Below are 14,262 nucleotides of genomic sequence, written 5' to 3'. Positions count from 1 at the left end.
CTGAATTAAATCCACACCAACTTGCTTCATTACTAGTTGTTCCACTTTAACAGGTTTTAAAGCAGGAAACACTTTGAGGTTTCTGTTGACATTGATTTGTGTGTTTTGTGATACCCTCCACTATTGAATGCCAAAAAAATCTTGAAGATATTTGCTTTTTAACAGCATTAATGCCAAGGTAACTGACTAATGCAACAGCTTTCTCTGAAGTTCCAAGATCGTCATAAACTTATTTAACTATGTTTAATTGCTTTTCTCGATCTATTACCACAATCACCTACAAGAAACAAAGGTTTTTTTGTAGACATTTAAATAAAAACAATAATTAGAACTAAAAAATGTTTTAAATGTTAAATTTTTTTTGAAATTATGCATTAGTTAAAAAGATTTCCTCACCATGCCAATATTTTTTTTGCAATCCATTTGTTGTCTATAATTGCAAAGTTTAAAAGTAAATTCTTAAAGTTACTTTTAATGATATTGGCTACAAAAAAAATTGAACAATTCACTGAAAAAGCCCTCGAGATAATGTTTAAAAAGTCAAAAGGAAGTTTAGTCAAAAATTTTAATGTTCTTTTAAACGAATTTAAAAGTAACCACGATAATAAAAGCTTCAAGTTTAACCACGTATACAAAAAACGCTGTTTTAAATCTAAGCAGTACCGAAATTCCAAAACACCAAAATGATCTCCTTAATCTTGGCCCACACTTTGTACCTTCTTTGAGAGATATCCCTTACATGGATATTATTGCAACAACAAAATCTTTTGCTTTAAAGTTGGAATATAACAACAAGATTGAAAATGCACGAGATTTGAGAAAAAGATGTCTTAAAAGAACTTAAAATGGGCAAAAAAATTTGAGCCAAAACTTATCAAGAGAACAAAGAAAAGCTCTTAAAGAAATTAAAACAGTGACCCCGCCTGGCAAACAGAAACAGAAAACAGTGACCCCGCCTGGCAAATAGAAACAGAAAACAGTGACCCCGCCTGGCAAATAGAAACAGAAAACAGTGACCCCGCCTGGCAAACAGAAACAGAAAACAGTGACCCCGCCTGGCAAACAGAAACAGAAAACAGTGACCCCGCCTGGCAAATAGAAACAGAAAACAGTGACCCCGCCTGGCAAATAGAAACTGAAAACAGTGACCCCGCCTGGCAAACATTGAATATATATTCCCAAAAAAAACATTATAATACTGAATTTCAATTAAAAAAAAAAAAAAATTTATTTATTCATCTGGTTAGTGTGATGGTTGTTGTTGCTTTTTAGAACAAAGTTTTTCAATTCTTGGATTTTTCTTTGATAGTGCTAGCCTCATATCATATTCAATATTCAATACACTTCTTTATTTTGTCTTTAACATAAGAATTGCGGAAAATCCACATTCACGAAAAGAAATTAAAGAAAGTAAACTTGTCGATATCCATTTGATAAAGGTAATGCTTTTGTTAAAATAGAACACGAAAAAGCTTTAGAAAAAAATTCGCGAACAGATTGGTCCAACAAAAGTTCTGAGTAAGGAACCTACTTATAGTTATGCTACTAAAATCAGAACCTCTCTCTCACAACTTAATAAAATGCAACGATTTTCAAAAACTGAGTACGATATTATATATCCAAGTGACCCCATCCCACCTCGCATGTATGGTTTGATTAAAGCTCGCAAACCTGAAAAATCTTATCCAATGAGAATAGAAGTATCAACTATCGGCACGTCTAACTATGGAATATCTAACTACTTAGTGAAGACAATACAACCTGTCTTAAACAAAAACAAAACACGGCTGAAAATTTTTTTTGACTTTATTAACAAAGCAAACTGATGGAATATACAGTTACGGAAAAAAGTATCCGGACAAACTATTTTTAGGTATAGTTCTATGTTAAATGAAGGAAACCTCATACTGTTATATATACTTTTGTAGCTCTCGACAAGCTCTATCTAAGTGTACCATCAAACATTTACTTTACTAGGAAGATGTCTCTTTTGGTAAGAAAAACTAAAATGACTGTGGAAAAAAGTATCCGGACAAAAAAATTTTTTTTTTTTTTGTAATTTATTTCTTTAATATTTAGTCCATCCTCCTTTATTAGTTAATACTCCGTCAAATCTCTTAGGCATTGACTCAACCAGACTTTACACCTCGTTATATCTATAGAATTCCAGCATTTTCTGAGTGCTTCCTCGATATCGTCTTTTTTCGTCAACATGAGCTTACAAATTTCTTCCTTGACTACTTTCCATAGGTTTTCTAGAGGATTCAAGTCTGGACTTTGTGCTGGCCAATCTAACACCTAGATATTTTTGCTTTGGAGCCAGGCTTTGGTATTTTTTGCCGTATGTTTTGAGTCACCATCTTGCTGGAATAAGAATTCTCCATCGAATAACTCTCGAGCAGATGGTAGCATATGATTTGAAAGTATTCTAACATACTTTGGGGAAGTCAATGTATCCTCTATAACATGAATACGCCCCACACCATTCCAACTGAAACATCCCCAGGCCATGACATACTTGTCATACTTTATTGTCTGTTTAACATGGTTTTGTTGCATTAACTCACCTGGTCTTCTCCATGTCCAACGTCTACCATCTGAACAATTAAGGCATATTTTTGTTTCGTCTGACCATAATACCTTCTTCCAATCATCAACGGTCCAGTTTTGATACATCTTTGCACATGCAAACCTCTTTGCAATATGTCGGTTGGTAAGTAACGGTTTTTTGGCAAGTGCTCTACCATGTAAATCATACTCATGCAGCCTATTTCTAACAGTTCGAGGACTTATATTGACTAACTCGAGTTCTCTGAGTTGATTCGCAATATCTGTTGCATTTGGTCTCACGGAATTCTCAGCCAAAGTGAGGATTTTTTTATCAATCTTTGGAGTTGTTTTTCGTTTTCGTCCAGATCTTGGCAAACTTTTGAGTACTCCATGCTTTTTAATTCTCTCCAGAGTATCTTGAACAGTTGATTTGGGCATTCAAAGCTGTTGAGCTATATCTCGAACCGTTTTGGCTTCTTTTGAGAGCACTTCAATCTCTTTCCTAGCAACTTCTGTCAATTCTTTACTTTTCACCATGGTAACGGTTGTCAATGGGTTCTAAATGTTATAGAAATAGAAATTATGGTTTTTATCATTTTTACTTATATTATCCTAAGCTACTAGGATACTTATAAGATATTATGTTATCAACTTTATTGAAAATCTTGACCAAAAATTAGCAGAAAGTAACTGTCCGGATACTTTTTTCCACAGTCACTTTAGTTTTTCTTTCCAAAAAAGACGTCTAATTAGTGTAGTAAATGTTTGATGGTACATTTAGATAGAGCTTGTAGAGAGCTACAAAAATATATATAACAGTATGAGGTTTCCTTCATTTAATATAGGATTATACCTAAAAATAGTTTGTCCGGATACTTTTTTCCGTAACTGTAGAAAAAAGAGAAAAAAATGAGGTTCAAGCTTCATTTGATTGTAGTAAACCTTTATCCATTAATTCCACATAAAGAAGCTATTTTCATTCTTTTAGATCAATTAGATAAAGATGATTCCTACAAATGTTCTACCAAGCTTACTATACCAGAAACTAAAAAGCTGATAGACCTTTGTTTACATCGGTATTATTTGGAGTTGGAGAATTCCGATCCTATTCGTCTTTTGTTCATGGTCACACTGGCGAAATCTTTTCTACAAAACAATAAAGAAAATGCTTTTAAAATTGAAAAAACATAAAGCCCTCCTCTTGATTTAAAATCCTATCTAAGATATGTTGATAATAGTCATGCTAGATTTTCAAAAATTCAGGAAGCAGAGCAATTTCTCGTTTCTCACGAGAAGTCCCATTTCTCACGAGAAACGAGAATTAGACGAGATCTCGCTCATGGTTACGTATTTACCTTCTTTTCTCAATTTAATCACTTCATCCCAGAGTTTTTTTACGCTTTTCTCTTGTTTCCTTTGCAAAGTCTTCGTTAACAAACACACCTGTTCCGCGTAGTTTTTTTGAGTTTTGCAGAATTAACTTTTTATCGTTGAAATTTAAAAGTTTTAAAACAATTGATTGCTCTTTTCCTGACTTAATTGACCCTGTTCTGTGCGCTCTTTCAATTATAATTTCTTTGTTTATTTGGAGTTTTTTTGGAATTTAAGAATTTCTTTGTTTATTTGGAGTTTATTTGGACTTAATTTCATTAGTTTACCAGTGGAATTGAACTTGACACATATTGTTCATATTGAAAAGAAATATTCTTGCGTCATTTCAACGATAAAAAATGTCACCAAGAAAAAACAAAATCTGGAGATATTTTCAAAAAACAAGTGACGGTGCTGAATGCAAGGCGTGCAAAAAGTCTTTGAAAACTAAAGATGGAAACACAAGCGGACTTCATCACCTCGAAAAAAAACACAGCCAAGATTACGTTGAGTATTCTGAAAAAACTGACGACTCTCTTCTTCCTCCTCCTAAGAAGAAACAACGAACCATGGTCGAAATGCTTGAAACAAAGTCCAAATATGACAAAGACAGTTCCATTCAAAAACAGTTTGACTCTGCAATGCTGGATTACTTTTGCACTGATCTGGCATCCTTTTCAGCAGTCGAAGGAAGAGGTTTCAAGAAATTGTTTGACATTTCAAACCCTAAACTGAGCCTTCATCACAGAACAACATATTAAAGAAAGCTTTCAATTCGGTCAAGAGAAGTTCAAGCTGGAATGAAGAGCATAATAACGGAGATTACGCCAAATCTAAAAAGTGCTGCATTTACTTCTGACCTTTGGACTTCTAGAGCTCAGGACAGCTACATCTCTTGGACTTTTCATGCTATTGACGAAAATTGGAGACTACATCACTGGACACCCCATGTCCAACTGTTCCCAGGCAGACACACAGGTATCTTAATTGAAGGAAAGCTTGATACTTTCTTAGAAGAACTAAATTTACCTGCTGATTTGCCAATGTACTGCGTAAACGACCAGGCAAGAAACATGAAACTTGCAGTCAAATTGTCAAAGCGCCTTGACCAATACTTGTGCAACAATCATATTTTGCAATGTGCAGTTCGAGACTCATTTGGAATGACTGCTGGAATGGATGATGCGTTGCAATTGATTCCTTGAGCATCTGATTAGAATCAGATGCTCAAGGAATCAATTTTAGACAGTTACGCCAATCTGTTGACACAAGATGGAATAGTGAACTGGATTGCATGGCTTCTGTCCTACATCTAAAGAGTGCAATTATCAGCTTATGTGCAAATGAAGATATTTTTTCTTCAAAGACCATCAGTGCATCACAGTGGAAATCAATCGAGGGAGCAGTAGAAATTTTGCCACCACTTAAAGAAGCTACAGAAACGTGGTCGGCTGAGTCTATTCCAACAATTAACACTGTCGCCGATTCTCTTCATTTAATCCATGACAAAATTGATCAATTTATTGAGACGGATGGAAAAAATGGCTACGGTGTCTTGTATGCAAAAAACTTGAAAAGCTGCATTGAGAAAAGATTTCCTCTTTGTCACACTGGAAACTTATTGAGTGCTGCAGCAAACTACTTAAATCCTGCTTTAAAGGGACTTCACTTGAAACTCTTCAAAAAATTTCAAACAACAAAAGAATGGTTAGCCTCACAGGTTAAGGATAATGTTGAGTGCCAACCTGTTGACAGAGTCCTTTCAGCAGATTTGTCCCCTAATTCAAAACTGAAGCGCAAGTTAAACGTCAGACTTGAAACGCAAGAGCCAACATCTTAACTGAATCCTATTTTGAGCGAAATGTGCCAGTATGAATATCTCCCTGATGCCAAAAAAGTTGTTTACATTTGACAAATGTTATTTGTGTCTATTTGTCAAAACCCATGTTTACATTTTTTTTTTTACTTTGATTTTAATAAATTTGTTTTCAAAAATTGTTAAATTTCTCGTCTCGTCTCGTTCTCGGTCTCACGAGAAGTACTAACTTCTCGTCTCGGTTTGAAAAAACCTAGTCTCGCTCATGGTTATAAATACGCAATTCTCAAGTTCGATTCTATTTTTTGTAGAGATCATAAAAAGTAACTAATTTTTTTTTTTAACATACAGTGTTAAGAAAGTTCTTCTAATTTATAACACAATCAAAATGTCTGAAACAAATGATTTTAAATCGTTTAGTTGTAATTTTTCAGAAATGAGACACTTCGCATCTGATGAAAAATTTGATCCAGATATTAATTATTTCAATGACATTATTACGGATTGTTCTTATTACTATCCTCAAAAACAAATTAAATTTTTAATTAAATTTATTAAAATCACGGAGTCAAAATATTAATTAATTAAAAAAACAAATTAATAAGCATTTTGTAAATTTTAATAATTTTTACTTTGGAAAATAATATAATATTTAAGTCTCATTCTACTTCTCGCAAGAATTTTCTATTTCTCGTTTCTCACGAGAAGTCCCATTTCTCACGAGAAACGAGAACGAGACGAGATCTCGCTCATGGTTACCACACAGTAAATCATGTTCAGAAGAAATTAACTGGGAGAAAACTAAAACTCTTAGTAGAGACAAAAAAAAATTTGACCGGAAGGTCCGTGAGGCTCTTGAGATACAGAGGCACCAATGATCTCCTCAATACAGCGGTGTATAAATTTTAATGTTTCATGAAGGTACCTTATTGAAAAAGAAGAACGAATTGGTTTCAAAATGCAGGCATAGAAATAAATTTCTTCTTTCGAAGTTTGATACAGGCGACTAGCCCTAAATTATTTCTTTCTTTTCTTTCTTTTCTTTCTTTTCTTTCTTTTCTTTCTTTGTTTCTTTCTTTTCATTTCTTTATTTCTCAATTGCTTTCTTTCGTTTCTTTATTTCTTTATTGCTTTTTTTCTTTATTTCCCTCCTTCTTTATTTCATACTATCTTTCTTTCTTACATATATATATATATATATATATATATATATATATATATATATATATATATATATATATATATATATATATATATATATATATATATATATATATATATATATATATATATATATATATGTATCTATAAATTCTTAGATACAAAACATCAAATAAATCTTCAGATTAATTGATAAACTGTGTAGCCCTACAGTGAAGTATTGAAAAAAATACATGTTATTTCTTACGGAACTTGTTTCTTTCTTACGGAACTTGTTTCTTTCTTACGGAATTGTTTTTTTCTTACGGACCTTGTTTCTTAGTGATTTCGTTAAAGAATAACAGTTTAAGTTTATCTTAAACCAACATTTTCAACGATTAAATTAAAAATGGCATTCGATAAAATTAAAAGTAATAAATTAATAAAAAATTAGTAAAAAAGTAGTAAATTATCTATAATTTGGAATTTTGAAGAAAAAACAATTTATCCTTGATTTCAAAGTCAGTATTTCATCGAGATCACATTTAATTAATAGTAATAACAATCTAAACCTTTCATAAAAAAATTTTTTAATTTTCAATCTACTAAAATTTATCTCGAAAATAACAGATGCAACATTAAGCGTCAGGTAGAATTCTTTAACTATTGACAACATTTGTAAACGTGTCGTCATCTATTTTTCATTCAAAAAAGTCGAGACTTCTCTAAGATAAACTCTCAGAGAGCAATTTAAATATTTATATATTGATGCATAAATATCTTTAGAGATATCATTTTACTACTGCCTCTTCGAAGCCATCAAGGTATGTTTTGGATAAAATGATCTTTGATTTTCATATTGATATTTAGGATGGGCTTATACAATAAAAATAAGTACATGTGTTACGAAAAGTGGTAAAAACGTTCGTCATTAACAAACGAAAACTTTAACGGCAGATTTTGTCAACGAAAGAAAACGTTCAGTTTTTTTTTTCTCACTTTGAAATATTCTTTCTTGTTTGCTTTTTAAAACGCTTGGTTCAATTGTTTCCAACGAATCAAATTTCAATAAATATTATTACGAGCTAGACTAAATCTTTGTTTGACACTTTACAGTTCCTCGTATAGTGTCAAACAGATAGAGAAAAAGAGGATAGAGCATGATTAGCACACAAGTAAAAAGATTAAAAGATGACTAATAAGTAAAAAAATTGAAAAATTATAAACCAAAGAAAGCTCTTTTTTGTGATTTAGATGATAACATCAGGATTAGAGACATTTTATCTTAAAATGAGAATAGGAGTGAGAAATGTGAGTAAGTTCGTCTGAGTGAGAAAGAAATTTATGTAGGATGTAGTTAAATGAGAAAAATGAAGACGGGGGTTATAATTATAATGCTCTACGTATCTAAGGAAAAGCATGTTAAAGATTCTGCTAGGAGCAATATTTGTAAAAGCCTCTTCATAGGATAAACATGGTATAAGCACTTTAACCAACACCAAGCATATCAAAGTACTATAAAAGAACACGAGGAAACTTTTTTTTTAACTTTAATTTTGAAAATATACATCTCGCCATTTTTTTAACAATTTGATTCAGAAAGCTATTAATTAAAACTACGATTAGTGAAAAATTTTTGTTGGTCACTTTCCCCTCTAACTTTCCCACTTCTCACCATTACATATAAATGTTTGTATAGTAAATTATTACAATAAACTATCGTAAGGGAATCGTAACTAAAATGTAAAACCATCAACAGTATCATGTTTAAATTATTAGAGGTACTGGGGATTATCACTTGACAGATGAAAGCGAGAGTTTTTTTGGGTCCCTTCTCACCACTCTCCCCTACACAGAAAAATAAAATAAGACACATAAAAAATACAAAGTTAAAGTTGTAGAGGTTAAGAATTAAGTTTTTTTAAAACTTAATTTTTTTATAATTAATAATTTTTTTAGAACTTAATCTCTATAAGTTAGCCGCTTTTATCTTTGGTAGAAATGACGGAGTGATTTTAAAAACAGATAAAAATCTTTTCCCAAAGTCACTTTACTATTTCTATCTAAATCCAATGGATAAAGTCTGTTTTAAGGGTGTTCGAGAGGGTGTTTCAAGAAAAGGCCACTGATAGGTATTGGGACTAATTCCTTATTTATTTGTCTGTTTTAGTGAGATAGTTAAGTTATTACAAGTGATTAATCTTAGGTTATGTCCACAAGTTGGTTTATTAGTAAAGCAGTTAAAAAATATGTTTAAAAGGAGACCGTGTGGATGATGCAAACAAACAGTTTAAGATTGAATTAACTCATAAAAACGAAGGATACTTGGATGTAAGATAAAGAATGTTACTCGAGAAATTTCTTAGCCAGAAATGAATTATTCGTAATGCTCTTTTTTGAAGTGGAGTGATTTAAAAAAAACTGACAGGTTTTAGATTGACTCCAAACTTGACATTTAAGTCGTAAATCTTGCGCAAAAGCTGAGTGATAAATGTATGAAAACGTTTCAAAATTAACGTTGTTTGTGTCATGTGTCCGACTTTAAACTTTACGGTTGAATAAATGCTATTCATCTATCACAACACTTAGATAATTTGTATTACTTAATTGGATCCCTGAGGTATATCAACCCAAACATTTTTAATACCTGAATCGATTAGGATAACTTTTGCTTGCTCGAAGAGATCAGGAATAATTTCTTTGCAAAATGCAAGAGTATGCCGCTTCTACCATTAAAATTAAGCTTTGATAGGAGGATATCATGCTCTCCGTTGTCAAAAGTTTTTTGTAAATAAATGAAAACTCCACAAGCAAAGTTTCCATTATCAACAGCAACTCTTATACTTTCTGTAACTTTGATAAGTACATGAGCTTTACAAAAACCAAACTGGTGTTAATAGAAGCATTTATTTTAGTTTAGGAAAGTGTAATTTGTTATGCATAATTTTTTTCAAGATTTTTCTTGCATTAGAAAGAAGAGAAATCGAACAATAGTTGGTGCAGTCAACCGTAGATCCTTTTTTGAGGACTGGAATAACTTTTGCCAAGCTCGAAAGGAAATATTTCTTTGCTAAATGAATTATTTAAATTATACTTACAAATTATATCTACAAAGAGTTACTGACACCTATTTAAGAAGTTTCATTGGGAGACTGATGCCTCATCCTTACCTTGTATGCATGTAAAATTTAAATAGTGGAATTTATATGAAGTTTTTTTTTTAGCCTGATTGGTTACACATAAAAAAAGTTGTTATTAGGATTTTATAGATGCTTTTAAAAGTTGAATTTAGAGTTTGGAATTCCTCTGATAATATTAACAATCGTAGTGAAGCAATGGTAATGAAGCAATCGTGATGAAGCAATCGTAGTGAAGAATTATTAAAATGATTGGAGCTTTATTATTAGCATTTATTGTTACTTTACTAAGTTTTTCTTTTTACTTAATTTAACAGAGTTTAGCAATAAGAATAAACACTTTTACTGTAGAATAAAAAACTTCCCAACAGACTTGACATGCTTCAATCCCAACAGACTCGACATGCTTCAATCCCAACAAACATGACACGCTGCAATTCCAACAAACTCGACATGCTTCAATACCGACAAACTTGACATACTGCACTCTAACCTTCAAATCAATTTCTCCAGAAAGAATTTGCTGAAGAAGATTGGTTTCAAAAGCAAAAGCATAAAACGCAGACTGATATCCAATGCAAGAGGTTGATTAACTTAAATAAAATAAAACCATGATTTTGACTACAACCATGGACCCTTGAACCCGTAAGAAAAACTGCGACAAATAGAAACGACATACCAATGTATTGGAGTACATATTGTGTTTTAAAAAAATAATAGAACTTAAATTACTTTAAATGTTCGCAAACGTTGTAAAGCTACATTTTCATATATTAAAAAGTATGAAAATATTATTGTTTACAAATATTATTGAAATGGTAGTTTGATGAGATACTGCAAAGCAACTCTTGTGAGTAATGTAAATAATTTTTCAAGCTTTCGTGAACGAGTTTTTAGCTTGTAATTATGACGTCAGCTCTTGTAAAATAAAAAAAAAAAAAGACAAAATTAAAGTTAAAAATTATTTCTTTAAAAAGGAAATTTGCTATTAATAACTTGTATTTATTATTTAACTTTTAACTTTTATTTAATTTGCTTTAAGTATATATTTTAAAAATATTTGTTTAGCAATTATTTTAAAAACATTGCTAATATACGTACGAGCAATATCAGCTTAGAACTTCTTTCTGTAACTTTTCTGGTAATGAGAACGTGTTTTGGTCAAAACGCGTTTTGCAAATCAAGTTTAGGCTTAAGATCGACTTAAACAAAAAAATCAACAAAATATAACATCAATGAGTCATAATCCAATCAGAAATGTGTAATAATTCCTAAGAGCTGATGTGTTCAGCTAAAAATAGTGTTTTTAATAAACTGGTTTGCATGAAGCACCGAAAACAAGCTTTGTACGTGCTTGTACGATATTTGAATCAAATCGAAACTAAGACAATTCTTGTTAATTCAATAAAATTGTGCAACTACACTACACAATATTGAGTTTCATCTTGTTCCAGAGGTTGTTTTTTTTTTTCCATCAATGCATTATCGCCCCTAAAAAGTTTATACATATATTTACAAAGTTATAAACTGACTTAGAACGCGCCCATATTTTGAAAAAAATGCGCCCATATTTTGAAAAAAAAAAAAAGGGGTGTAAATTATTCTAAAGTTATCATTTTTCAATTACAAGACATTTTCTTTGGATTTTTTTTAAAGGCAAGATTCTCAAGAAGATTAACAAGAGTTTGATGATTGTTTTTCAAACTTAATCTTTGAAGTAAGGATATCAGTTCTCAGTCAGGGCGTCACCTATTACTTCTTTGCTTTCTCTGGGTTGTGTGTTCTGGTATGTTTTAAGTCGCGTGGCTAGAGAAAGAGGTTGTCCACTTCGATTAAACGTCATCATATCGGTGTCTTTATTAGATAGGCGGGTTTTATTTGACTTGTTCACATTATTCCATTTTGTCTGATAGCGTTGCTGAAACATCTTTTTTTTATCTATAAAAACTTCTTTCAATCGACTTTTACGCTTCGCGGGTTGCTTCTTCGTCTTATCAGATTTTGTATCAAGATGGTTTTGTTGCTGTTCAGATTTTAACTTTTTATGCTTTTTTGATTTCACTTTATTTTGTGAATTTTTCAAAAGTTCACCTGGTTCAAGCCAAGGTAGCGGAGTCGATGTAACGGAAATTAGTTCATTTTTGTTTACGCTGGATAGGTCAACCAAATCACAAGTTACTTTTTCTTTGTCGATTGTGAAAATCAAAATGAACATTAGCAACATCATTTTTATAAGTGCTTGTAGAAAATCTAAAAACAACTCAAGTGCGTTTACATGCAGTGTAATGATAAATTTATTTCTATCATTCTGTTAAAACGTTCAAATCATTTCACGAATATTCAAAACATTCAAACTTACGCTTGAATGACTTCAAGAATAGTTTCTAAATAAAGTCAAACCGCCTTTTTCGTATAGGAAATAGTTTGAATAAACCTTCTTTCAGCATACTTCTAGGTAATTCATTAAAGTAGTTATCAACCTCGCGTCGCGAAATGGCCTAAGGGTTTCCTTAAAAAATATTGGGAATTTTAAAAACTGATGTCAAAATATTTTTTATCAATAATATATTTTTAAAATATACTTTTAAAATCGTTATTAAATACATTCATTACTTTTATTTATTTAGAAGTTTATTTTGCTGCACGCCAAAGTTGAACCGATTTGATAAGTCAATGTCGAAGTAGAATAAATCTTTTATATCGATTCGGCAATCGTATATCAAAGTGGAATAGTTTTTAATTATCTCAAAAATCATAAAACATTTAAAATACAAAAACAATTAGGTGGTAAATTTTACAATAAGATTACAACTAGCAATAAAAATTTGACGACCATGTAATTAAGTAAAAACTTATAAAAAGCATTTGAAATTAACGGTTATGAGAAAATTAACGCAGTATAAACCTGAAGACTAAAACTGTTATCAACTGTAATAAAGCATATGCCTTTGAAATGAATTAAGCTATTTTTCAAAAAATTAGGATCAGCTACCATGCAGATGATCTATCAGCTCAGCGCATTTTATCTTAATGAACTTTTCCAGAGCACTGTTACAGTCCGAGCATAGTTTCGTGTAACTAGGACACGTACAACCCCTAATTGGCAGCTTGTTATACCCCCAACAACTATTTATCGTGTCCACAATATCTAAAAGCTCTTGCTGCCGTTTATGAAACTGATCTTTAATGACGCGAATTTCGCGTACGTGTTGTTCCTTTAAATGTTTCATGTGTCCTTGAAGGATATACACTAAATTTTCTGAACTTATTTCCTGATACCTTGGATGTTGTTTAATCTCATTAAAACCAAGGCGCGCCAACGAACTAGACGTTTTTTCAATTAGTCTATTTAATGAGAATTCTTGAGCCAGTAATAATATGTCTACATTAGACACTCTGCGAAGAAGATCTTCTTCAATTCGCTCTTTTAGTTTATCCAGTTGGTATTCTCGCGAAAGATTCAATAAAGACTCAATATCAGAGATTTCTAAAAAAAAAAAATTTTAATAGAAAATAAAATTGATGGCGAAGAAGCCGGCAACCGACAGAACGAGATATTAAAACATGATTGTGATTTGAGATCTTACCACTGAAATTCTCTGGATAGGGATATATATGCGAAAGCATTTCAATTATTTGTTGTTTTGTTTTTCCCGGAAGTAAAATGACATTGGTTGCACCTTCCTTAAAATCAGAATAAAACATTTTTTTAAACACCGGTGAACTGATTGCGAGAATGCTTTTATGCACGTGGAGTGATTCATTTTCAACTAAAATCACCGCGTCACTATCATCCCATTCTTTTGAAAAGTTGAAGGCTTGTTTCATCATAGCTGATATTTACATTATTCTAAAACATCGGAAATTATGAGAACCAACTGAACAGAAGGTAAGTTAAACAGAATAAGAATTGACACAAGATTTTTGGCATTCATAATTTTTAACTTAATTTTTAAGATTTTGGCAAATAACAAAGAACATCGGAAACACGGAGTAGAAGTATTCCGTTAATCAGTAAGTTTATCGAAATTTAATTTGACAGGGTGTAACAAAAAGTTACAATACTCATTTTGAAAAAGGAAGCGGCGTTTATTTCATAGCAATGTGAGACAGGAGTATTCATATAATAAAGATGGACCCCCCCTACTGATAACGATAAATATAACCGCACTGTCTTTTTTACATAAATAGAACTTTAGCCTAACAATTATTAGGTACTTTCTTTTCCCATAAGGCGAGACTTTTTAA

At 31.5% G+C, this 14,262-nt stretch overlaps 2 protein-coding genes across 2 annotated transcripts; one reads left to right on the top strand and one right to left on the bottom strand.

Moving 5' to 3' along the window:
• The first annotated feature begins 5,189 nt into the window (after positions 1–5,189).
• LOC145192824 (uncharacterized) lies at positions 5,190–5,806 on the top strand. Its single transcript, XM_080070151.2, has one exon. It carries the CDS (start codon positions 5,216–5,218, stop codon positions 5,759–5,761), a length of 546 nt encoding a protein of 181 aa, XP_079926277.2. The 5' UTR covers positions 5,190–5,215; the 3' UTR covers positions 5,762–5,806.
• Positions 5,807–12,694: 6,888 nt separating this feature from the next.
• On the bottom strand, positions 12,695–14,223 carry LOC145192177 (BTB and MATH domain-containing protein 36-like). Its single transcript, XM_080069367.2, has 2 exons — positions 13,602–14,223; positions 12,695–13,501 (listed from the first exon to the last, which is right to left on the bottom strand). Exons 1-2 carry the CDS (start codon positions 13,843–13,845, stop codon positions 12,999–13,001), a joined length of 747 nt encoding a protein of 248 aa, XP_079925493.2. The 5' UTR covers positions 13,846–14,223; the 3' UTR covers positions 12,695–12,998.
• Between the last annotated feature and the right edge of the window lie 39 nt (positions 14,224–14,262).

Source organism: Hydra viridissima, unplaced genomic scaffold (assembly GCF_058129835.1).
Source record: "Hydra viridissima isolate aposymbiotic clone 2 unplaced genomic scaffold, HvirCarnegie_v1 scaffold_1, whole genome shotgun sequence".
Taxonomy (NCBI): Eukaryota; Metazoa; Cnidaria; class Hydrozoa; order Anthoathecata; family Hydridae; genus Hydra; species Hydra viridissima.
This window is presented reverse-complemented; position numbering and strand designations above follow the sequence as displayed.

What these genes read in the sequence shown, in the direction of transcription:
- LOC145192177 (XM_080069367.2), bottom strand. Translation starts at nt 13,845, where the DNA reads ATGATGAAACAAGCCTTCAACTTTTCAAAAGAATGGGATGATAGTGAC. An exon ending in CTATCCAGAGAATTTCAGTG is followed by an intron (nt 13,502 to 13,601) that starts GTAAGATCTCAA and finishes TTTTTTTTTTAG; the next exon opens with AAATCTCTGATATTGAGTCT.
- LOC145192824 (XM_080070151.2), top strand. Translation starts at nt 5,216, where the DNA reads ATGGCTTCTGTCCTACATCTAAAGAGTGCAATTATCAGCTTATGTGCA.